Below are 23,394 nucleotides of genomic sequence, written 5' to 3'. Positions count from 1 at the left end.
TACTGCTGCCATTAATGATTTGAATCACGCGCCATTATAGCGGGTACGCGGTATCCGGCGTCGAGCTCGTCTCACCAGCCGTGAGAAGCAGGCAACAATCATGTGGTCTGGCCACACCAGTGGCTCTCGTATGGTGGGCTAGCTCTCGTGTTCAAGGTATTTTTCCCCTTGTTTTGCAGCGCATAAATACAACATGTTCTAATGTTCGTAATTGAAGATTTATGGACGCCTTTTTACGTAATTGAAAATTCCCTGTGTTACAAAAATCAATTTTTTGTAGTTTTTGTGAATAGTAGTAGAATATAGGCGCTTGTTCAAACAAAATTTACCACTGCTCTACATTTTCAAGCGTAGCCGAGAAGGCGTTGACCTTGTCACATATTTGATTGTGGCCAATAAACTAAACTGCTGTGATTAGCCGTGGTCCTACTCTACTGCGCGGATGCGCGCAAGCATTTATCCTCAGCACCTTTGGAGCGAGGGTCGAAGTATGAACTAGCGATTATTTCGTTTGTAAACAAGCTATTTTATCGCGAGGTAAGTGACCTTTTATGCCAACGATGTCTCATTTCTAAAAATCATCCCAAACTTGTCGCCTAAATATGACTAGATGTAATCGTTGGTTGCATGATTGAGCGATCAACGCGCTAAACCAGCACGTAAACATTGCGGTTTACTTTGCTTTCTGGGCTATGCCAACTATGCTCACGAGAACCACGCACAGCGCATTGAATGCTCTTATCTTTCGCCTGGCTACTTGAAGTGATTTTGTTTTTGTTTTAGTCTGGAATTGCTCTGTGGTGTCTCTTCTGCATTTTAAATCCAGAAAGACTCAACGTTGTACCTCTCTTGCAGTTATTTTTATCTCGCACGGATTCTCTATGGGGTCCCAACAGTTCTGTTTGAAGTGGAAAAGCCACTACAACAACCTCCTGAGTGCATTGGACCAACTTCTGTTCAGTGAATCGTTTACTGATGTTACACTAGCTTGCGAAGGCCTCACCCTGAAAGCGCACAAGGCCGTGTTGTCGGCTTGTAGCCCATTTTTTCAGGTAGGTCAGAGATAAGAACAGTAACCTCATGCTTTCTGTTTGGTTGTGTCGCTCTTTGACGCATTTGGCGCAGTGGCAGTGAATTTGTTTTTGTTTCCTTCGCGTACTAATGATGTTTTATGCACTAACACATTTCTGATGAAACTGGTTGGAAATATAGCTCAAAGAATCATGACTTATTTTAATATATGCAAATTTACGTGAATAATTTTAAGTTTAACTTTGCTTTGGTTACTTACATATTCACTTCGGTTTTAAAAAGATCATTCACTCGGGTGTAAATTTTATAGCACTGCATCCTTAACTGAGGGATTTTGTATTATTGGCGTAGCTCTAAATGGTTCTGGGGATGTAATCTTGTCAAGGCACGGGTTTTCAGCACAGTTTGTAGGATATTGTGTTTTTATCGTATCAAAGCACAGATGCTTAGACGACTATGGCATTAAAAAATATTCTGATGACAGTACGGTTGTAAACATTTATTTATTTCAAAAAACCCCAAGGGTCCAGAGGACATTACATGTGGGTGGGAACAGCATGGCATGGTACATTGACAAGGTAAAGACACAAAGAAATATAAAATTAAAGCACAACAACATCTTGGTATAACAAGATAAGAACAAGAGAAGCAAGGAAACAAAGCGACAACTCAGCAGCACAACAAAACTAACACTGTTACTATGGATGAAGAAGGCGAGAAAAGGAGCTGTGGAAAACTGCATGGTAGTCAATGGTTGCGATTGATGACTGGAGGTTGTTCCACTCAATGGTAGTGGTGCAAAAAAATGCTTTAGAGAATGCATTTGTAATACAAGAGAACCGAGTGACCTTGTTAGTGTGATCGAAGCAAGGGAAAATGACACTTGAGCGATTTGATAACAATTTGATGATATATTGCAGGCAATAAAGGCAGTTTTTGCCGTATTCAATGACCATTTTGTTAACGTAACAGGAGGCCACATGAGTGTATGCTCACTGATATTCTCTCTTTGCAGGGCCTGTTTGTAGAAAATAAGTGTCAGCACCCCATCGTGATCCTGAAAGATTTTAAGTATGCTGAGCTGAGAGCTATTGTGGACTTCATGTATCATGGAGAAGTGAACGTATCTCGCGAGCACCTTTCGTCTCTTCTGAAAGCTGCAGAAGCGCTACAGGTGAAGGGTCTGACAGACCTAACCGGTGACACACCAGAACTCTCTGAAGAAATGCAAAGGTACGGCCATTGATATCCTAAGAGGTTCATCTAACACTCAACTGCTTCTGTATAGGCATAGCATCTATACAAAACTTATGGTTCTCAAACCATAATTTTATAATGCTCTCAATACCATTTCTTCAGCTTGAAACTCGGACAGAACTTAAAATAGTGTTCCCGACTGACTTAAGTCAGAAGCTACAGCAAAGCTTAGAAAAGTAGAAGGTCCAGCGAACCGACAGTGCAGTATACGCTATGGCGCCAGGATGCGCAGTCCCTAGACATGCTTGCTTTAGCGTACCCCATTCTGCTTAAATTTGTTGTCCTTAAAATAAATATTTCAGATGCTGAGGCCTTTGTGTTTTTCTTGTCGTTCCTAATCTTTTTTGTGTGTGTGGTTTTTGTTTTGTTATTAACCCTACTTTCAGCACAAATCTGTTTTAGCGCAGTACAGTGACACAAGTAGGGCTTGTCAATATAAATAATCTATGAGGATTGCCGCCTGTTTGTGCGTAAACGAAATGCTGAACACAGAGCACTAGTTCCATTTTGTGTAATAATCTTCTAATTTCCAGCGTCGATGTGCCATGCATACCCACAGAGTCTTCCAGTACTGGTAGTAAAAGATCCGCCAAGTCTCCTCCAACGAGCAAACGTAAACGAGTGAAGCCGCGTCATGTCTCTCCACGGGGGGCAAGAAGTGATCAGGGTATGCACTTTTTCCATGCAGTTGTTGTGATCTTGGCCGTTAATTTGCCACTCTCGAGATTAAAGGCCTGTTCCGACATATGGCTGCACGCTAATATAGCGCTACAAAATAGCACTCACTACTACCGGACAGTCAACACTAGCAAAGCGGCGCTAGTGCTATAATTTAGCGGAAGTTCGGTGGCCGTTTCCGGTCTCTCCCATCATGGCGCCTCTGGAGTTCGACAGCATGCGGACGAACAAGTTCGATCGACTGACGGAACCTGTTATAAAGAAGAAGAAGGAGAAAAATTACCAGACATTTTCGATGACAAACTCGCCGGTCCCAATTCGGTCGCCATGCCGTGAAATGCGAAAGCAAAACAACTCCATTACTTCCGCGACGTCATCGCAGAAGGGCCTTCTCATTGGCCAACACGAACGTAGTGCTAATATTAGCGCTCAAAGAGTTGACACGAGCTCAACTCCGGCAAGCGCTAATTTTTAGCGGTTTGAAGCACTGCGAGGAGGAAAATATTGCGAAAATATATATACCATTCTAGCACTATATAGCAAATCGCTATATGTCGGAAGAGGCCTTGAATCAATATGCGAATTCCTAGAAAAGTGTCCCGAATGTACAGTTGTATTCACGTTGTTGGGTATGTACAGTCTGTGTCATGTTCGTGTTTTAGCTGGATGTGTCCTGTTGACCGTGATAACCTCAAAATTTTGAACCGTTGCCCTGTAAAGTCATCTGCAGTTCAGTGTTTCCTATCAGTGACTTGAAGCCAGCGTTCACTCCATATAAATTTAGAACTGATTCCTGTCGAAATGCATACGTGTCATGTCAACTAGTAGTCAAAGTAATAGTCAGTAACAGTCTAGTAGTAGTCAAAAGTAATCAGTAGTTAAAAACTGGGGTTTCAGCACATTCGGACTATGGGTTTACTTCACTATATCCATATCTCCACTATATGCAGGTTCACTACAGAGAGGTACTCCTGTATATGTACTTTTTGTGTTTTTGTGTGAGGAAGTATCGTTACAAACCAACAAGAGCAATATAATTTGTCCTGGATTTGGCTACCTGAAGCAGCCTGTGGCTCGACCAATAGGAATGGTTTTGGAATGCGGTTTTCCGTTTCCTCTCAATATCCCAGGCGCGAGCTCATTAACATTGGCAACATCATTTTGATGTTGGCTGTCACGTGGGAAATTACTTTGAACGGTGAAAAGTGATCAACCGCCACAAGCGTGATTAAACCTTAGCGCATCGAAGCAATGGACAAGATGGTGGCAGCGTTCACTACAACGAAGAGATTTAATGATTCACATATAAATGTGCAATTCGAACGATTACATTTCTAGTTAGATTGATGATATCGATGGTTATATCCCATTCGAGGATGCAAGCGCCATCTAGTAAACGTTTAGTAAAATCATTAGCGTACCATTGTGTCAGCAACCTTGTCTCCTTGCAGACCTGTCGCAGATCTTTGCAAATGCACACCACAGACATGATTAAATAATGTGAATTTCAAGGTTCCGCATTATTTCTTTTTAAAAATGCATGGTTCCAGTTCTGGAGCAGTCACAGCTTTTCACACCACAGTGTTATCATGAGGTGGTTTGTGTGCTGTTCCCTGCTACAACAACACAATTGTATGCTTAAGCACTTGAGCATTGGTTGGCAGCATGTGACTTTCCACGCTTATTGTTTACGCCATGTTTGTTTGGCGACCAGTGGCAGCTTAGAGAGAAAGTAATCAAGTAATCGATTACTTCGACGAGAATAGGGCCCCCAGTCAGCAGCCCGATGACGTGTGTCTCCGTAGGACACCTGCATGGTTATTAGTTGCCGTCCACTATGCCATACTGCTTATTACATTTTGCTTTTACTCTATTATGGTGCCGGGATCTTTGTGACGTCCCTTAATATTAGGTCATATTACGTTTGTAGTGCATTGTTGTTCAGGCAGGGCAGCCAGCATGTTCACCGTCATCCTACAGTCATACACATACACACATACATCAGACTCTTTTCTATGCTTTGCGAGCAAAAAGTGTTGGCAGTGTTGTTTCTATGCTTAGGGTCTCAGCCTAGGGCACTGCATAGGCAGTACTGTATCCTTAAATCCGGCCCGAGCATGACCTTCGCTTCACCAGGGCATACTTCGCCAGACCATACTCGCGTTCATGACTGTGACTGTGACTTTAGCACCAGTTTGGTTCGGTTGAAGAAGACAGCGATTTGTTCAACGGTGCATTACCACTTTCAGGAAACGCCCATTCTTCTGCTGATGAACAGACGTGCGACCAGGATGGAGAAAATTCAAACGGTACAGACGTGGCTGTCTCCCCATTGCACTTAAACTCTGTCAGCGTTGGGTCTCCGTCGGCAACCTTCACCACTGGAAGCAACCTCAACAAGTCCAAGCCCCGTTCTTCGGTGCTGGAAACTCTGCTTTCGGCCAAAGACTTCAAGGCGCAAGACATGGAGGCAGAGTTTGAACCTTCAAAGCTCATAGAGCAGGCCCTGGCAGCTGAATCTGTAATTAATTTTTCATTACAGTTCTTTTCAACCAGACATAAAGTTAACTGTACCTTGGGGTAAGTTAACTTCTACGGGTCAACTTTGCCCACAAATCTAAGGGCATCTGTGATTGGCTTAGATGGACGCATGACGCCTCCGAGTCGCAACGTAGCACATCTGCATGCTTAAAACTGTTGCTTGTACGCTCATCACGTTGCGGAACATGTAAGATATTAACGTTAACAAAACGTGAATTGGCTTCCCTGTCTTCCTAGAGTCTGCCGTCTTCTCTTATGCCCCGCACTCAGTGCGCAGACTACGTTATCCACTGGCAGAGGTGCGACTGCGGCCCGTATGTTGTCTCAGAGTACAAGTAGGGCCTGCCTTTTTATGGTTATGCCCGATATTTACCTTCCGATTCAAATAAGAAAGAACAGGGTTTAACCCCGTATTTCCCCGAAAACTGGTGGACCGGGGGAGTCCGAACTCATCACAACTAACGCAGAACTTTGGGAACTGTGTTGTAAATGCATAAATATGCTCATACAAACTGTCAAAACAGAGACCCTGCTGCCTCTTAGATGCATGGACTAAATATTGAAGCCCTGTGTCTACTGGTGTGTCGTGTATTATGCCGAGTAAACCAAAGATTTACGCCTGATCAACTCCGATTGAACCAGAATTCGGGTGAATCAGGTGCAGTTCAACCCGATTACACCCGAATTATTGAGGCAAAATATAACGCGATATTTACCCCCATTTTGCTGGAAAATATAACCCGAAAATGTCAGGCCCTAAGTACTATAAGGTCTCTTCGATTTGGATGCACTTGACGAACTAGTTCAGGCGGTGCAGCACTTCGGTATTCGTTTTGTAACGGTGCAGCACAAGTTCTGCATGAGCTCATGGTAGGCCTGCACTTGCTGGATAGGAAGTACAGTATGAGTGCACCTGGAGCAGACGATGCATGTTCGCGTCAGTGAAGGTTCCAGTCAGTGACGTTGCATTGCCGCTATAAATGCCATAGCGCAATAAACGCATGGTAGCAAAAAAACTGTTACATTTTGTGGCCTAACTGAACAGATGATTTTAATTTTCGCCTGCACCGGGAGCATATTATTACGCTTGTCTTTACTGCTCTGGAAAAAAGGCGCAATCTTTGGTGCGGCCAAGAATGATTTTCCCCCATAAAAGCACACAGCGATGAAGGACCGAGTAGGAAAAACAAGAAGGACTCCTGTTCGTAGTATCTGCTGTTCTCGTCATAGGCAGGAACACGACTGCGATCTTCCTTCTCTTTTGCACCAGCAAGTAGAATGGATATGTCATCGGACTCTTAGTTGCTGTTGGAATCCAGCAGCTCCAACGCTGATTACAGGTACAGACCCATAACAAACATGGGTCTTATAACATGGGTTATTTCAGTAACTAGAATAGTGAACGATGCACGACACACACACACACAGTGATTCCACTCATGCTCCATTTTTGCGCCGTCTTCTCCCACCTGGCCACGGGTGGCTGCCAGCAGTGGCTGCAACGCTGACTGGGGAGAGGGTGAGGTATTCCTCCTTTCCATGTGCGTTGGCCTACTCCTACTGTACTTGTTTTTGCGAGCGGTTGTGCAACTATATTATTCGTGCTTGTTATCGCCGCTTATATTGTTTTGCTATCCTGGAATGCTCCGAAGTGTCAAAAGAACAAATTTGTGAGTTGAAAATCTGACCTGCGTGCGCGCAATGAAAAACAGTACCTCTCTTGTTTGTAATGTACTCCGTAGATGCCATGCGCATCTATTTTGTTGGTGAGTGTAGTGTAAGGCACAGGAGTAAGGCCCTAAGTTTTCCGCAATTGCGCGAAATTTCGTGGAATTCTGAATTAAACGCGGAATCTTTCGTTCGGCACAGAATTTCACGGAATCCCTTATTTTTAGGGGTGTGCGGGTGTTAGAGCTCTTGAATTTGAATCGAATATCAATCACTCGAAGTATTCCATTCGCGAATCTAATACCCAATATTCGGGTCTCCGGATATTCGACTATTTGCCGAATACGAACGACACCTCCCGAAAGTGGGCTTCACCTGATGCTTCCCTGCATGAGGTGAAGCCTGCTCTACAAAATTAAATCCTGCTTTACGAAATTGTTCATGCTGCAGGACAAACACAGACAGATTGTAGTTTAATGTTAGCCCAAGTTCATTGTGCATACTTTGCCTGAACAAGGGGTGGCATCCCTCCGGTGTGCAGTTTAGCAGTGACAGTGAGGGATTTTGATTTGATATCTGGGAGGTCGCCTTTAAAAAGTTAAGACTCTTAACTAATGCCTACAACCCAGGAACAAAAAATATGTAACAAAAGATGTAACTTCCCCTGGGCATGTATTGTAAACTCCTTCCTATAAAGTCCCTATAAACTCTGCTGAAAGGTCTTTCAGCAGGTATAAAATGATATATCCAGAGGAGAACATGAGATATTATGTATGTAATGCTGAACCACAGCAGTGCTTTGAATATGTAATTTTATAAAATATTTTTTGGTCCCACATTATCCAAGAAAATGAAGTGCTTCCCGTTTCAAGCCGCCTTTGACTGCTGCGGAAAATAGCGGAATTTAGGATTCAGTGCCGCGGTAGTTTGAATTTGCCGCAGCAGAAAACCGAGGGCCTTACAGAGGAGTGTGATTTACGCAATCTTATATATCAACCAATCGCACTAAAGTACTCAGCGTAGAAAATGGGCTCACTCAGTGATCATTGTGCACATTTTTGAAAAGGCCCATAGATTTGCATAGTTTCGAATTGCTAATGAGATGGGGCTGACACCCGCATGGCGCTCTCTCTTTTTATATTTTTTTCTTTTACTAGTTCCTTTTACGGCAGGGACAGCAGATGACCAGCCTGCACCTGCACTCGCTTCTTTGTTTTGGAAGCGACCGTGCAGCACTAGTGCTGAACTTGTCTGAGTCGGCGGTGCACACTGTTGCACCACATCCCCTGACTCCATGACTCCATGTCGGCACTCCCCTGAAATTAGTGGCAGAGGTGCAGCTCGAATCGAAGAGACCTGTAGTGTTCCACTTTATGGTATTTATGTTCTTGTAATTGCGCGCTCGCAAAACAGCCGTGGATAGTTTCGATACTTCACACTGTTTAACAACAGCGAGGCTTAACAAACACGCTCTATGGTGAGGGAAACGAGTCTACACTGTTTTCAGAAATTGGGCAATTTGGAACACAGCTTCAACAAGCACGTCCTGCACTCAAAGTGTGACTGCATTCAAAGTTCCTGGCATTCGTAGCAAATGTATTCCTCGGGCTAAAGAGCAGTTTTCACTTTGCCTTTTTTGCAGCCTCAAGATCCAGCAGCTGGCATACTAAATGAAGAGAGCCATCAAAAGCTGTTTCCAGCATCCTCGCAGCTAAGTCTGCTTGCAACTGCCAAAATGTTAGAATCCCAGTCGACAACAGCAGACGGTGACTCGTCGGCCCCCGTGCTGCCCTCTTTCACGGATAGCCCTTCTAACAGCACATCGAACCAAGGTATGCCAAAGGGCAATATTGTACTCTTGCAAGGGTAGCAGGTAGATATTAGAAAAGCATTGCAGCACTTTTATACAGGAAGGCATACCAAAGGAAAGAACAGAGTTGGCTGAAGGTAAAGATTATACATGGTGCCCTGGGGTTTAGGGTTAAGTCTGGCAAAACCCGTGATTACCTCCCAATTTGCATCATCGTCACTTCGGGTAAAACCCGAAACCCCCCCAAAACTAACTTGGCAAGGTGCCAAGTCAGCCGCCAATATGGGCGCTGGACAGCACTCTGGAGCTGGAGAGCGCTGACATTCAGCACGGCTGTTCCGCCTCTTCTGTTCATCTAAAATGCGATAAAGTGCTCCTTTTTGTTTTGCCCCCAAATCAGCTTTTCCATTCGATATCACCCGGATTTACTCTGTTTTATGGCTTCTGATATAAAACCCGATTCCCCCCTCCCTTTCTTAAAATAACCCGAAGCACAAGGCCCTAATTATACAGCAGAACCTGATAATATCAAACCTGGGTGTTTCGAATAATTCTCCATATGGGACAGTTTTAAAACATCCCCTTGAAAATCGCACGTAAAAGTACACGTTGGACACCTATCTGGAACACCTCCCGTTGGGATATGTACCTAAATAGGACAGCATGCCATGCGCTGTCAGAAATCTTCTGGGCTTACACCATAAAGTGTGTTAAGATCACCTCATTTACGAATTCTTTTTATATCCCTTTTGAAAGCAGTAGTCTTGTAATCTTATACATCACTTACCAGCAGCACTTCTGCCATACTGCCGTTTCGCTGTAGCGTTGTCCCGCTACGCATCGGACAGTGAGATACTTATTATGATTGAAAGGTTTAATTTTGAATTTTGCATGGCAGAAGAAGGCAGAGTGCTGTAGCAGATGGACAGCAACAGTACAGCTACATTGCAATCCCGTTGGAAGAGAGTGGACTTCAAATTAAGGGAGGTCTATCTCCATGAGGGCTTGATGTGCCGACATGTTTGCGGTCACATGATGCTGGAGATATAGGAGGCCCATTCGTATTCCGAAATATTTATCTACGGGCAAGCATCAAAACATTTTGGGGGCTTAAGGTAATTATTTATACGCGCTTACATTAGTTTCTTCAGCTGCGACTCTATCAACATCGTTTGCGATCTCTGCCCAATCGCAAACGTAAATCCTGTCAACCTAATTCAAGAAAATATCGGCTGCCATCTACGCCTCTTTGTTTTTTCTGTGTAGTCAGCAGGAAGGGTCTTTATGCCCTTACAATAGAGAGGCTCCATTAAATGAATTGCCATTATGGTGATTCACTCCTTGCTCCCGTTTCCTCTTGCAAAAGTATTGCCTGTATCAGTAATCATCTTAGAATTAATAAGTACTCTCGAAAGTGAAAATTCCTTATGTTTTTTGCTGCAAAGTGTTTTGCAACAAATAAAATGAGCTTCTGAGAAAGAACGATGATAGCACCTGACCCACAGAGCGAGTGTGAGCTGAGAAGGAAAAAAAAAGGCACGGGACGTTTTCCACGTCGCACGAATATCGTGTAGGCCATCTGCAGCTGCCTTCTCCAACTGTTTTGGGGGGATTTGGTTGCGCAGCTATGATACATCGCAGAGCGAAAATATTTTGCGTCGTGACTCGTGGACAGCTTGACAGATGAGATGGGGTTTTGAGTCATGTTAAATGTCACGTGTCTCATTGCTCCTCTAACACTTAAAGGGACCATGAAATGATTTTCGAGAATTCCAAGTACTCTGCAGGAAACCGTTCTCATGATCCATCACTATCGTACACACATAGACTTCTAACCGTATTCAGTACAACGGGGGCGCAGTTATCAGGCAAAAATAGCAGGGTGTGACCGCTGGATATATGCCTTCGAAGTGGGCTTACGTCATCGCCATCCAATCCTCTCAGCCAACTGTGAACGACGAGGAGGACACACCCCGCCGGACCACGTGGATGCATGGTTTCAGTTTGGACAACAACGACGTCGTATATCTCCCGTCGAAATCACTTGAAATATGGCGAAAGGCAAATTATCAGCAATTGAGGAAGAGGTTATGCGACACATACAGCGTCTATGGATCGTTCAGTACGCAGCAGCTCGTAAAATGTCACCGACAAAGGTATGTTCTGACGAAGAAGAAGTTCAAACAGGAAAACGTGCTCCGGTAACCATGCTGACAGTCAACGGCTATATCACTTTTCTCGTAGGATTCTGTATCAACGGTTAGTTACATTCTTGTCTCCGAGTCAAATTAAAACATATTTCATGATGAAGTATGCAAGCTTGTTTGAAAATTTTGCACTTTGCTCGCAAAAGCCCATCCGCGAATCGGCAACATGTTCTGTGTATGATGTCACGGCCAGTTCGCCTCTGAGGTGGGCAGTAGCAGCTGCCGTTCACGCCTGTGGTAAATATAGAATATTTTCGCTATTTGTACGATTTTCAACTTCATATTTCACAGAGTGAATGCTCTAGTACAGGGGAACTAATTAAAAATGATTGTGGGCTTGTCAAATATCCTTTCATGGTCCCTTTAATAAGTAAACTGGTAGTCGACACGACAGCAGCATGCTGGCTGGCGCACAACCGGGTGATTCCTGACCGGTGCGTATCTCGTTTGAATAAACTATTGTGCACGTTCATGTGTTGGAATCACCAGGCATCCTCCCACTTCCCAATTCAAGTACACAACTTTAATGGGACCCGAGCGTCAGTTTGAATTATCCGGAAGTTCAAGTTAAGAGATTTCGAATTTACGGGGTTGCACTGTGCCGTCAAGGTGTGTAGAATGATGATGATTATGAAATCACTAGGGTCGTGCCAATATTCGACATTTCGAATACGAATCGAATATTTCCAGTTCTCGTATTCGATCCGATTATGCGATTTTATTCGAGATGGGACGAATCCAAAATTTTCTGAATCTGAATCGGAATCCAAGGAAGGTTCTGCGAATCCACGAATCTTTCGAATCCTTCCTTTAAAAACAAGTGTTTAAAAAAACCAGAGGAAAAAACACTTCTACCGTTTAACGAAAAACAAATGAAATAATAGTTCACTTTGAGGATAAAACATGCCCATATGCTACTTCTTAAATGTAATCTATTTAACACGTTGTTCATTGACTATAGGAAATGCATAAATTCTCGATTCTGAGCTGTTTCCATAAAACTAAGAAACAATCAAAAGCAAAGCCGCGCTACTTTGAAACTTGTAATGCAAGGGTTCCTGCCTGAACTCTTTCATTCCAGAGGAACGTAAACAAACAAACAAGAAAACATCCGCCGGCCAATCAGGCTTTCGGCGGACTCCGCAGGCACTCATTTTAAAAAGCAACAAACAAACGTGATTGGTGGATTCGAAAGATTCAATTCGCCATTCTTGTTGTGCTCGCATAAGCCGCCTCTCCTCGTCTGATTGAGATATTCGGATGCTGCACCTGAGCAAGGAATCAGTGTCAGGATAGTCCAATGACATGAATGCCGAAGGCTGCATGTGCATTACACCAACGCCACCTAGATACAGAAAGCATGCTTATTGCCTCCTTTCCCTATGCTACGTGGACATATAAAGTCAGAATTCGTCTGCCACTCCGATTCACCGTTATGCGAATTCAAGAACACGCAACTGCAGCTCACCTGGAACCTGCAGACCTAAATATTTAGACAAGCAGTGAAAAGACACTTTCCAGAAAGTAATTTTTGAGAAAGATTGGGACCGTTTTGTGCTTTATTTCCAAGTTTTTCTATTTAGTATGCAGGGGCGTTCACAGCTCGCAGTCAATGGTGGTTCGTCTTCATCGCCAGGACCGCTGAAAGCACGTTCGTGATTGGCTACGGCTGTTGAAAACACGATCCTCATTGGCTGACTCTTAATTGTTACGTCATGGCGACGAGTAAGCAGGCCCTGTCTATCTAGGTGGTGTTGGTTACGCAGCGTGTAAACACCCAGACTGCGCGCCGCACATGGGGGACCACTCACTATGTGCATATCGCCGGTGACGGCGGCAATGCTTGCCAGCAAATTCTCCAAGTGTCAGCAGAGCACTGCGCTGCACGACCATATTGGACTACATACACCCAGTTTCCCGAGCGAGTTTCTTGAAAGCGGTATTTGTGCATACACCGGGAGGTGTCCCAGCCGTGGCATTTGTCATAAAGCTAAAGCAACCGCTGTCACTTGAGAGAGGAGCAGCCTTGACGCGAAAGATAGCTGGAATGATAGTACTGAGTATGCATAGCTGACGGGACTAGCTTTTTCTGTGACCTGCTACACTCATATCCACCATCGAGCACAAGATGTTGCTGTTGAGCATCTGGCACATGACTTAGAGTCGGTCCACAATGTGAAAAGCCTGACTCTGGGACTGTCGCACTGCCTCATATACACTGCCTGTCCTCGAGAAACTTTACAGTGAACTCATCTACGGGTGTACCCCAGTGACCACAGTGTGCCCCGGTGTGAAGTTTCGGGTGTAAGCCACTAGTGGGGTACAACTGAATCTGTACCAGTGTTAATTGTCTTGTGGGAGTGGCAACCTTTATTCCTGATCCTTTCATAGTTGATGTCACTACACATCTCCGTGATTATCAAAATGTGACTGTATGTGCTTCAGGTGCACATTGCAGTAAACAGGGCTATTTGGAAGTCACTATTCGATTCAATATTTGAAGTCAAATATTTGCAATACAGCCGTGCCTTGTTACTATGGACACTTTCATCCCCGACCAAAATCGGCCATAAAGCGAATCTTCCATATTATCGAATACCAAGGAAATAACAAACACTGTGACGAAGTTTTATTGAAAAAAACTCGCGAATTAGTAGCTGCTTGTGGGTACACTTGGCTGCACATCGATTTAAGCTTGGCAAAACATCGGCAACACGTAGATCTTACTGCTCATCACCATTGTCCTCAAAGAATTGGAGAACCGTTGAGCCAAGAATTGAGCCGTTGAGTAAAGAATTGAAGAGCCGTAGTCCCGCTTGAGGCATCAAAGACATGACCATTGGCTTGGCATCATTGCTCAAGTCGTCGAGGCCAGAGCCTGACAACTTGCCACGACGACTGTACCGCCTCTGTTCTCGTAAGCTGCAAGTGACTGCACTATGTTTAACTAGAGGCCCAACTCCTTGCACGAGGGTCATTCATCCGTGAAACAGTCATGAACGTCGCAGAGGATTTCCCAGACTCTTCATGTCCACAAATAACCCCCTTTCCCCTTATAGTTCTTGTGGGCGGCTGTGAAGAAGAGGGCATAGCTCCATTTGTGCAACGGAATGTCCTACTTTAAAAAGTTCTCCTGTAGAATGTGGGGAGAGGCTTGCCCTCCATACTGGTATCGTACGTAATAATGAGATGAAAATACGTGGACTACATATGGTATGTTACCTTGCTGGACTGTCCATTGTCTGAAAAGTGAGTTTCCATCTTAACGAGACGAAAATGCATTGAAAAAGTTTGGTCATCACAAAAACCATCCATAGTGCGAGTTGTCCATATTAACGGGGTCCACATTAATGGGGTCCACATTAACGGGGTCCATATTAATGAGGCACGACTATATTCGTATTCGTCATTTTTACTATTCGCACAGCCCTAATTATAACTTTTCCAAGGACACATACCGCATTGTACATGCACTGCTTCGAGAAACTTCTGAATGTAAGCGTATTACAGCAATTGAATATGCAGTAAATGGGCCAATGATTAGCACCGCCACTAGCCTTCACATTATGGCACTGGGGAGGTGTGCAAATGACATGGCCACTGTAGTCGAATAGGTTGTGGCCTTGTCTATTCAGGGTGTCACAAAATAGCAAAGAGAAGTTAACGGAGACCTTTATGCCTGAGGATGTGGTTGCACTTTGACTTCCACACGCAACCTTGTTCACTTGCATAATGAGGTGGAACGGGTGCATGTTCTGCCGGTAATTATTTCTTACCATTGATTTCAAGGTACTCAACCGCTGTTTCCTGCACGAGGTGGCCGTAATTCTGGCTGGACGGAAGACCAGATGCAGAAGGCGCTCAACGCAGTATTTTCTGAAGGGGTTCCCATGACGACCGCGGCTCGCAGGTTTGGCATACCCAAGACGACGTTGCTCTATCGACTTCAGAACTCTTTCAGGTCACCTAAGACTTAGCTGACGTCTTATAACAAAATGCACGATTCAATATCATCATTTCCTCCTCCTTTTTTTTTTCTGTGACATCTCCCACAACCACGTAATGCACCAAAAATATCATTGTGGCAGTTAGCTGTGCGTCGTTTGAGGTTCATGCATCACAGGTTTTAGCACTGAGAAGTTAGAACAACGACTGTTTTAGGTATCATAGTCAAACGAAAAGCCATGGTGCTCCTTCAGAACAATGTCGACAGGCTCTGCATCATAATTCTGGAAGCCAAAAGTGGCAGCAGGTGTGCGCTGGCTAAGTTGACGCACCTTGCAAGGAATATTACTTTTTGTGCAGACGATTACTGTAAAGATGTTTCGGTTAGTTGTGACAGAGAAAATTATTCAGAATTGAAATATGCATTTCTTGGGCAGCTGTCGGATACGTTCCTGCTCCTTACATAAGTTAAACGTTGCATAGCACCGCGCCTCCGTGCAGAGAACTTTACAATTTTACAGTTTTCAAGATGAATCCCGTTGAGATATGACTACATTCACATACACTAACATTTTACACCAACTCATGCTGCCTCCCAATGTGATGCAAGTCAGCTGACCAAGATTAACTCTGTGTCAAGCGGTAATGAAGTGACAAATGGCAAAACAGGTGTCTCGTGCCAGCTACAGCCAACAAAACCACACATCGCCTCGTGTCTCGTATGTGGTTCCTGTTCTGAGGCACCCTGTTTCTATGTGTGACTCCTCAAACTGTACACGCACGAGCGAAAAAACAAGAACAACAACAACAACAGATAAACAAGTGCGAAAAGCAAGTTTTGAAGCAAGCAACGATAAAGTAGGTTTGTAGTACAGAGCAATACCTCAATAGGATCTCTACTAGCCAGTTAAAAATAGTTGCATGAAATTGATTAGAACCTCTAATGTCACGTTATTGTTTGCGTACAAGAAAGACACTACAAGCGGTGAGCTGGCCACGAGACATTTGATATGATGAGCTGGCCTGCACGAATGTAGCCTCCAGACTGGCTCGCAGATTAGCATTAGGAATGTGGAAATGCAAGTTCCTTGCTCATCCCAATCACTAGTCATTTGGACGTATGATTATTATTAGTGAAAACGATTAGTATATGATGAAAATAGGAAGCAGAAAGAGCAGTTTTTGCTAAAGGGACGGTTGCATCCGGGAACCATAAATGTAACTACCACTATGTTCGGCATCGTTTGACAATCTACTTGGCTAATTTTTTTTTGTTCCAAAAGTGCATAGATATTAAATAACAAATTTTAAAGATCAGTGCTGTTTAAGCAACTCCAGAGGCTCCGGCAGCGTGGCATCACGACTGTCCTTGCGTTTGCTGACCAAGAGCGAGGGAGGCTCCGCCTCCTGAATGCCGGCCAATATGACGATGCGGAGGACAGGCACTTCCCAAGCCTCTGCTCTTACCCAAGAGATGGCGCAACGTTACGGTTTTGTGCGTGTCGCAAGGCTTCTGCCATGATGCACCAATCTAACCAATGGCTCAATGAGGCTTGGGGCTTAGACAGGAGTCAACATGGGAACGAGGCCAAGTGGGAGTTGCGTGTACGCCAGTTAATGGGCGGCAGCGGCAGCTGCTGGTTAACGGATGACGAAGCAGTTGGTTAGATTGGTGCGCCATGACAGAAGCCTTGCGACACGCACAAAACCGTAACGTTGCGCCATCTCTTAGGCGAGAGCAGAGGTGCCTGCCCTCTGTGTCCTGCTATTGGCCGACATGCAGGAGGCGGAGCCTCCCTCGCTCTTGGTCAGCAAATGCAAGGATAGTCCGTGGCATTCCTTTTCTCAAGGATGTGTCCCCATTGGTTCTTAGGGAGTGACATTTTCTCTCTTTTCCCAGAGAAGGAATTCTGGCACGCTCTCAGTGTCTGATGTCTGCTCTTGTCATGTATTCCATTGAATAACAGCCAAACTACGCCGCTATTTTCGCGTGCGATTTTCGGTACTGTGGTCAGTTGTCCGTGAGGAATAAAATGCCACAATAGTTTCGAAATCCGCTGGAACAGATTACGACATACTAGATTATAATGACCATGTCATAATCTGCAACCCCTATGAGGAGCCAGTCCGCACGTTCCGCTAGGGGCGCTACTTATCGGCTCGCGTGATGTTAATCATGATTGGAGAATGCAAATTTGAATTTCAAGCGCGTGGAAGCGGACGTACGACTACTGCAGCAGACGACAACAATAGCTCCTATGAAAACGCGTAGAATGATGATGATAATCAACTTTAGAAAGAAGCACCTCTCGTGGGACATCCACCGCTTGTACAAAAATACTAAGGTAGGATAAAGTGCAAAGTATTGTAGAAATTGACGAAACCATAACCGGGCCAATCAGTAGCGCCACTGCTAGCCTCCATATGTGGCGCTGGGAAGGGGTCTATATGACATGCTCGCTAGTAGGTCATGGAACAGATGCGACCGTCCCTTAAGGAAACGGCACAGTTTCTAGCACGTAAGTCATGCTTCCGAGCAGTTGAAGGTCTTTTAAAGGGGCACTAAAATGCAAATACAAGTTCGCTTCAAATTATGTTACACGCCGTTGTTAATTTCGTACTTGTTATCATAATTCAAAACTTTGATACCATTAGGGAGCTACAATCGAAATCATACCGGGCTCTTTCTTGCTTCGGCGCTAAGCAGTGAACACGGTTTCAGCTCGTGCGTCAGTGTTTTTAGCCCATGCTGTGTGTGCACGCACGTGCCATGCCATGAAGCACTCCCTGTGAAAAACGTAGTGTGTGTAGCGAAGCGGACCGACGTCGTTGTCCGAAGGACGTGAAGATAAATGTTGTCAGTGTAACAAAAGTGCAGTAGCGCACATCATGCCGCGCATATACGGAACACTACTATCGAGCCCCGTTCCAGATCTACACGGCCACGATAGCTATGCGCGTGCTTCTCCTGCTCTCTCATTGGATGCCGCCACTCTTTACCTCCCGGGGATCCCATTCGTTGCCGCCAAAGACTGCTCTGTTTTCAGTGCGTTTTTCTTCTAAACGGTAGCACTGTGTGAACTCATTTCGCTTGCATCATACTAACTGAGACACGGACTTTCATTTGAGAGCAAGTTGTTTTTGCATTTTAGTGCCCCTCTAAGGAAGGGTAAGCGTAGAGCACGACTGGTCCAACAATAGCTTGTCACTTCATTATTTGCATTCTAGTATCGCTGTTAACATTTCAGTGCGTTGGAATGGGTTCCTTTTTTGTTCTCCGGTCATTGCTACTGCAACATCTGGCATTCATCAGTGGAGGCTGCAGTTCAGGTGCCATTTGTGTCGAGTCTACTGACGTTCACTGCTGATTGTGAAACTTGTCAGCTGATGCACGTCCAGCAGTCGAAGCAAAGGAACATTTTACCAGTGGCATTATTTTATATTCTAGTCACTCGATGCTGCAGCAAGTGCATGACAACGTGTCAGGCCATTTTAAATGTTGGACACATGCAGGTACCCGCAAACTTTTTTTGCTTTGTGCCCGTACTTATTGTGGTTTATCGCACATAATTACACATGGCGTACCTATATGTATCTCCATCGCATGTACACAATCTGAAACTTCAAATCCTTTCATCCATTTTCTGTCGCTTCTGTTTCTGTTTGGATGCATCACAGAAAAGACACAAAGTCAGCAGAGCGGTGGGAGCTTTTCGTAGTATCACTTTTATCAGAGTTTAATTAATTTAAATTACACGTACCTGTAATTGCCATTATGAAATGCAAGTTCCTTGTACTGTGCCAAATGTATTTTTTATAGTGTGCCCGGTCCAATACCAGATGTCTAGAAATTTTGAGATAGTATTGTGTCGTAGCAGTATGGGGTGGGTGAGCACCAACAAATTACTGGAAATGACATCACGTTGCATCACACTACCATTGTTTTCTGTTTTTCAAGCTACCAGTGTTACACGAAGTAGCACAATACTTGCATTCGTGGTAATGCTGTTTTTTTTTTTTTTTCGTCTCCATCATGTCACTTTTTGTCACTTGCTATACAGATATCTTTCTTCATTGGTAGGTAGACCGTATTCTTACCATCTTATAGTCACGACCTACTTCTACGGATAGAGACCTGGGCATACAAAACCTCCCAGTACCACGGCAGGAGTTCCATCGTTCGCCACCAGGTGGAGGACATGGCGCTAGCTTGCACTATTTGCTATCACATGATTTGCCGCAACCGCAGCAAGGCTGACAACGAAGAAGACTGACCACAGACACACCACGCAGTCGACAAACGACTGTAGTCATGTTGATGATGATGTACATGTCATTTCTGCTCCGGATGATGCGGAGTAGTGGCCACAAACCTTTGACGTGGTTGTCCTCTAGAAGATTGCTGCACACCCAGGCTTCTATCTATAGTAGTAGGTCGTGCTTCTAGTTTTCCTAATAAGAGAGTTAAACAGAGTGTGCTATTGGAACAGCTGTGTTACATTGCAGACAGGGAATTCAATAGGACCTGTCGATTTAGGTCTCCTTTCTGACGGGCAAGACCAGTTTTCTCTTGCACAAACCTCCTCTTTTTCTTTTTTTTTTCCTCAGCAGGACAGTCCGTGTTTGTTTGCATTGCTATATTTGACACTATTTCAAAGTGCTACTGTAAACATTTTTTATCTGTATAATAGTACACGGTCAACCCTCTATTTGTGAAATCCCTCGCTTTACGAACGGTTCGTCGCTGAACGAAACACTTCCCCATGTGTTTGTCCCTCGGTTTATGAACCCTCGATATCCGAAAGGTGAACACACTGGACACAGGAAACTTACAATTTTTTACCTCGGTTTATGAACAGGACAACTCTGGTCGCTCACATCAATAGCGCAGAAGAGTCAATGGAGGTCACAGGAGGTCCAACATTATCTCGGGTCGAGACTGTAGGGAGGATGACCAATTCGGCAAGTGAAGGGTCAGTGGGTGCATTAAGTAGGCTCCCCTCTTTTGGCGCACTCAAATCGGGAGTAGGAGACACTCTGAGCACGGCCACTGAGCAGCGAAAAGCAACTTTGGAGCGCCACACGGCTTGCTCGCTGGTGCCGCTTCTTGTCGTCTGCTCATGCAGTGCACAGACGGAGGACACGTTGGCTTAGTTTGAATCCATAGCAACATTGGAAGAGACGACGGCGGTTGCGAAGACCTTCCCTTGTAACAGCGAATGAAATGAAAAAGATGGGAATTTGTAACAGACACCATAGGAGCTATTTACTGCGAAGATGACCGCACGGCGTGAAGGCGTCCGCATTAAAGCACCACATATCCCGCGAATAACCGCAGTTATCCGTGTGGAGGTTGTCCACTAATAAAAGAAACATGATAACAGTTATAAAAATATTACAGTTTACTGAAATCGGAGCATTGGGTAACATAGAAAATTTGTATTTTGCTTCTGAGCCCACACTTCAAAGGTCGTCCCGCCGCCGCTCAACAGGAAGTACGTCACGGAAAATCTCGAGCACCGGGGTGCTTGTCGTCTGCTTTTGTGTACCCAAATGAAATGGGGGCGCAAAAAGTGGCTCGGAGTCTCACATTCCTGGGTACACGAGCGGTGCTGGGAAATGTGAGTGGACGAGGAGGAGACTCGAGATGGGATAAATAACGGACAACAAATTCTCAGACACAGCAACAAATTTTAATGGTACACCACGCTTATATACACAAAAATCTCCGGAGAGGATGAATGGGCACAAAGGATGGCTTGCTAACGCAACTGCCACTTGTAGCTATCTCCAATGACTCCATAAGCAACCTACGCCATAGGTCCCTTTCTTTACACAATACATCAGCCTGAAACACCCACGCCCCGGGGTGCCTACTTAACGCACCCAATGACTATGGAGGTTTTATACAGTGGCCCCAGAAGTGTCAGAACAAGGTCAGATTGGGCTTTTCGTCCTGAGCGCGTTGCCACTTTAAAGACAGACTCGGAAACGGAAGGCCATATGGGATCTTGACGACAAGAATGATGTCTCTAGTGTCAGCTTATTGTCTTCTCTCCTGGGCAAAATCAACACTGGAGAGTCAATGCACCAGAGTAGTTTTACACACTTTTTTTCAAAAATTAATTGAAGAAGACGAATAAAAAATGGGCTAAAATTGCCACATCACGTCATCAGGACCGTCTCTTCTTTCATTAGTGCTCAATTTCATACCTCGATTTATAAATCCCTCGTTTTATTAACAATTTTCGAGGAAACTGTCACTGTTCACTAATCGGGGGTTGACAGTAGTATATACTTTTTGGTAAAAGAAGCACTTTTTGTTTCTCTAGTGAATACACATTGCTCATGGTCCCATAGCACGCCAGGTTTGTTTCTCTTATTGGAAAACTGTTGATGTTTCGACCTTTCATATTGTTCTTCACACAACATTGTATCTTACTTCCTTATACATGGTCATATTTGTACTTACATTTTAACACTTGCTGTTGACAGAATGTTGCTATTGTTTTAAATTGAGAATATTGCATGTGGAATGAGAACCAAAAATTGCTGTTATGAGGTTATCATAGCACTAGTCAAAATCGAAGTAGTCTGTGCATTGGGGCATTGCATGTTAGCAATATGTAACAACAGGTCTTACATACCGTCGGGTCATAAAAATGCTTGCACAGCAAGTTATGAGAGTCGATAGGCATTGCATTACCTTATGCACAAAGCTCAAATAATGCAGTTCCGAACAAATAGTATTTTTACTTGTTGACCGTGATTCCACTGTTACATTGTTGCTATCATGCCTTGCCTGCTTGCCCCTGTATTGCTTTTATGTGTTCTCTTGTTAGTGATTATGCTAGTCCCTCAAACTAAAGCTATTTGTAATGGCAGAAATGACCGTCACAGATAATGGCCACAGGATTTTGATTTTATTTGTGACTATCTGCACCTTTTATTGCCATAATTTAAGCTTTCAAGCCAAATCAGGGGTGTTGTATTGTAAAGCATAAAGTTATATGATGCTTGCAGACGTATTTTGTATTTTGCACACGTAGTCAGAGTAGCAAGTGAAGCTCCTCATATGTGCAAAGTTTTTATATTCTGTGCAACGCAAGAACAACAAAGACAGGACTTTCGGGTGACGTCAGGAATTGAACTATGTCGTAGAGCGCTCAAATACACAACATGGCAGAGGGTGACGAAGAACTCATAGAGACAGTTAGTAAAGACGGATAGGTGATGTCTCTGGTCTCCTCTGTCCTAAAAATTTTGCACTGCAGCAGGCTTCATATAACGTGTAACTTATTGGTGGGAGGACTCCTTGTCGTTGTTCTCCAGCCTATGATTTTCAAGGACATCCTGTTCAAGGACATGAGGAACAAATGATGGCACGACTGACGTCCTTCTAGTTTTTCTCGAGTTTCACAGAATATAGATCCTAGAGCAGTGGCGTAGCAGTGGGGGGGGGGATGAACCCGCAACCCCAAAACCGTACCTCTGGTAGTGCGTTTGGGAGAGGGAAACGAGGGTGCAATCCCCCTCCCCTTGTAAAGTCCCCAGAGAACCCCTCCTGAAATATTTTTCTGGCTATGCCACTGTTCTAGAGATTAAGATTGCATTGCAGAGGTGTGCTGTATGTAACTGCTCAGTTGCAGGAAATGTAAATGTAAAATATTGTACACGTAACATCCTCAATTGCTAAGTGAGGGAATGCAGTGGGTACAATATTTTATGCATTAACACATTTGTGTTGTGGTACAAAAGGCATTTCACTGTTGTAGTTATTAGAATCCCTGTGCAACATGAGTATACTATACACAATGTCATTTTCTAAAGTGGTAATTAAAGGCACCTATGTTTGCTAAGGCTTTGTGGCATTTGAATGGAAGTATCTTTTCTAGTGATGAGTAAGGACCACTGCACAATATTTAAAGAAATAAAAAGGAAGAATGTATGAAAAGAAAGTATGGGAGACTTGTACTTTCTTTCTGCTCCTGCAATATGTCAGAAGAAAGTACAGAAATGTAGTCTATCTTATGTGGTAATTTACCTCAATTGGGGGTAACATTAATTCATGTATAGTCTTCATTCTACCTGCCCATCAACTGTAGCAGCTTGATAATAGAGCACATGTAAGTATTAACATGCGAAGACAGAATAGAGGCTCATGTACACCAATGGTGCACAGAGAATATTGTAGAGCATGTAGAACATGGGTTATTCGTAGGGTTCTTCGTTTTCAGGTTTTATGATTTTTCAAAT

The 23,394-nt window shown here is 44.1% G+C and overlaps 1 protein-coding gene across 4 annotated transcripts; it reads left to right on the top strand.

The window, feature by feature from the left end:
• The first annotated feature begins 117 nt into the window (after positions 1-117).
• On the top strand, positions 118-22,997 carry LOC135388699 (longitudinals lacking protein, isoforms H/M/V-like). 4 transcript variants are annotated; one of them, XM_064618424.1, is made up of 8 exons: positions 118-156; positions 856-1,052; positions 2,048-2,265; positions 2,823-2,956; positions 5,217-5,488; positions 8,819-9,008; positions 14,983-15,154; positions 18,387-22,997. In XM_064618424.1, exons 2-8 carry the CDS (start codon positions 882-884, stop codon positions 18,706-18,708), a joined length of 1,479 nt encoding a protein of 492 aa, XP_064474494.1. In that variant the 5' UTR covers positions 118-156; positions 856-881; the 3' UTR covers positions 18,709-22,997. The 4 variants fall into 4 exon arrangements, with proteins under 4 accessions (XP_064474494.1, XP_064474495.1, XP_064474493.1 ...); XM_064618425.1 differs by lacking the exon at positions 118-156 and adding an exon at positions 424-537 and having other exon boundaries at positions 14,983-15,103; XM_064618423.1 differs by lacking the exon at positions 118-156 and adding an exon at positions 424-537.
• The last annotated feature ends 397 nt before the right edge of the window (positions 22,998-23,394 follow it).

This window comes from Ornithodoros turicata, chromosome 3 (genome assembly GCF_037126465.1).
Source record: "Ornithodoros turicata isolate Travis chromosome 3, ASM3712646v1, whole genome shotgun sequence".
NCBI classification, from domain to species: domain Eukaryota; kingdom Metazoa; phylum Arthropoda; class Arachnida; order Ixodida; family Argasidae; genus Ornithodoros; species Ornithodoros turicata.
Note: the sequence above shows the minus strand (reverse complement) of the source record. Positions and strands in the feature narration are given on the sequence as shown.

Excerpts from the sequence above, each read along its gene's own strand:
- LOC135388699 (XM_064618424.1), top strand. The coding sequence starts at position 882 with ATGGGGTCCCAACAGTTCTGTTTGAAGTGGAAAAGCCACTACAACAAC. Across the intron at positions 1,053-2,047 it reads CTTGTAGCCCATTTTTTCAG|GGCCTGTTTGTAGAAAATAA; the intron begins GTAGGTCAGAGA and ends CTCTCTTTGCAG. Across the intron at positions 2,957-5,216 it reads GGGGGCAAGAAGTGATCAGG|GAAACGCCCATTCTTCTGCT; the intron begins GTATGCACTTTT and ends TACCACTTTCAG.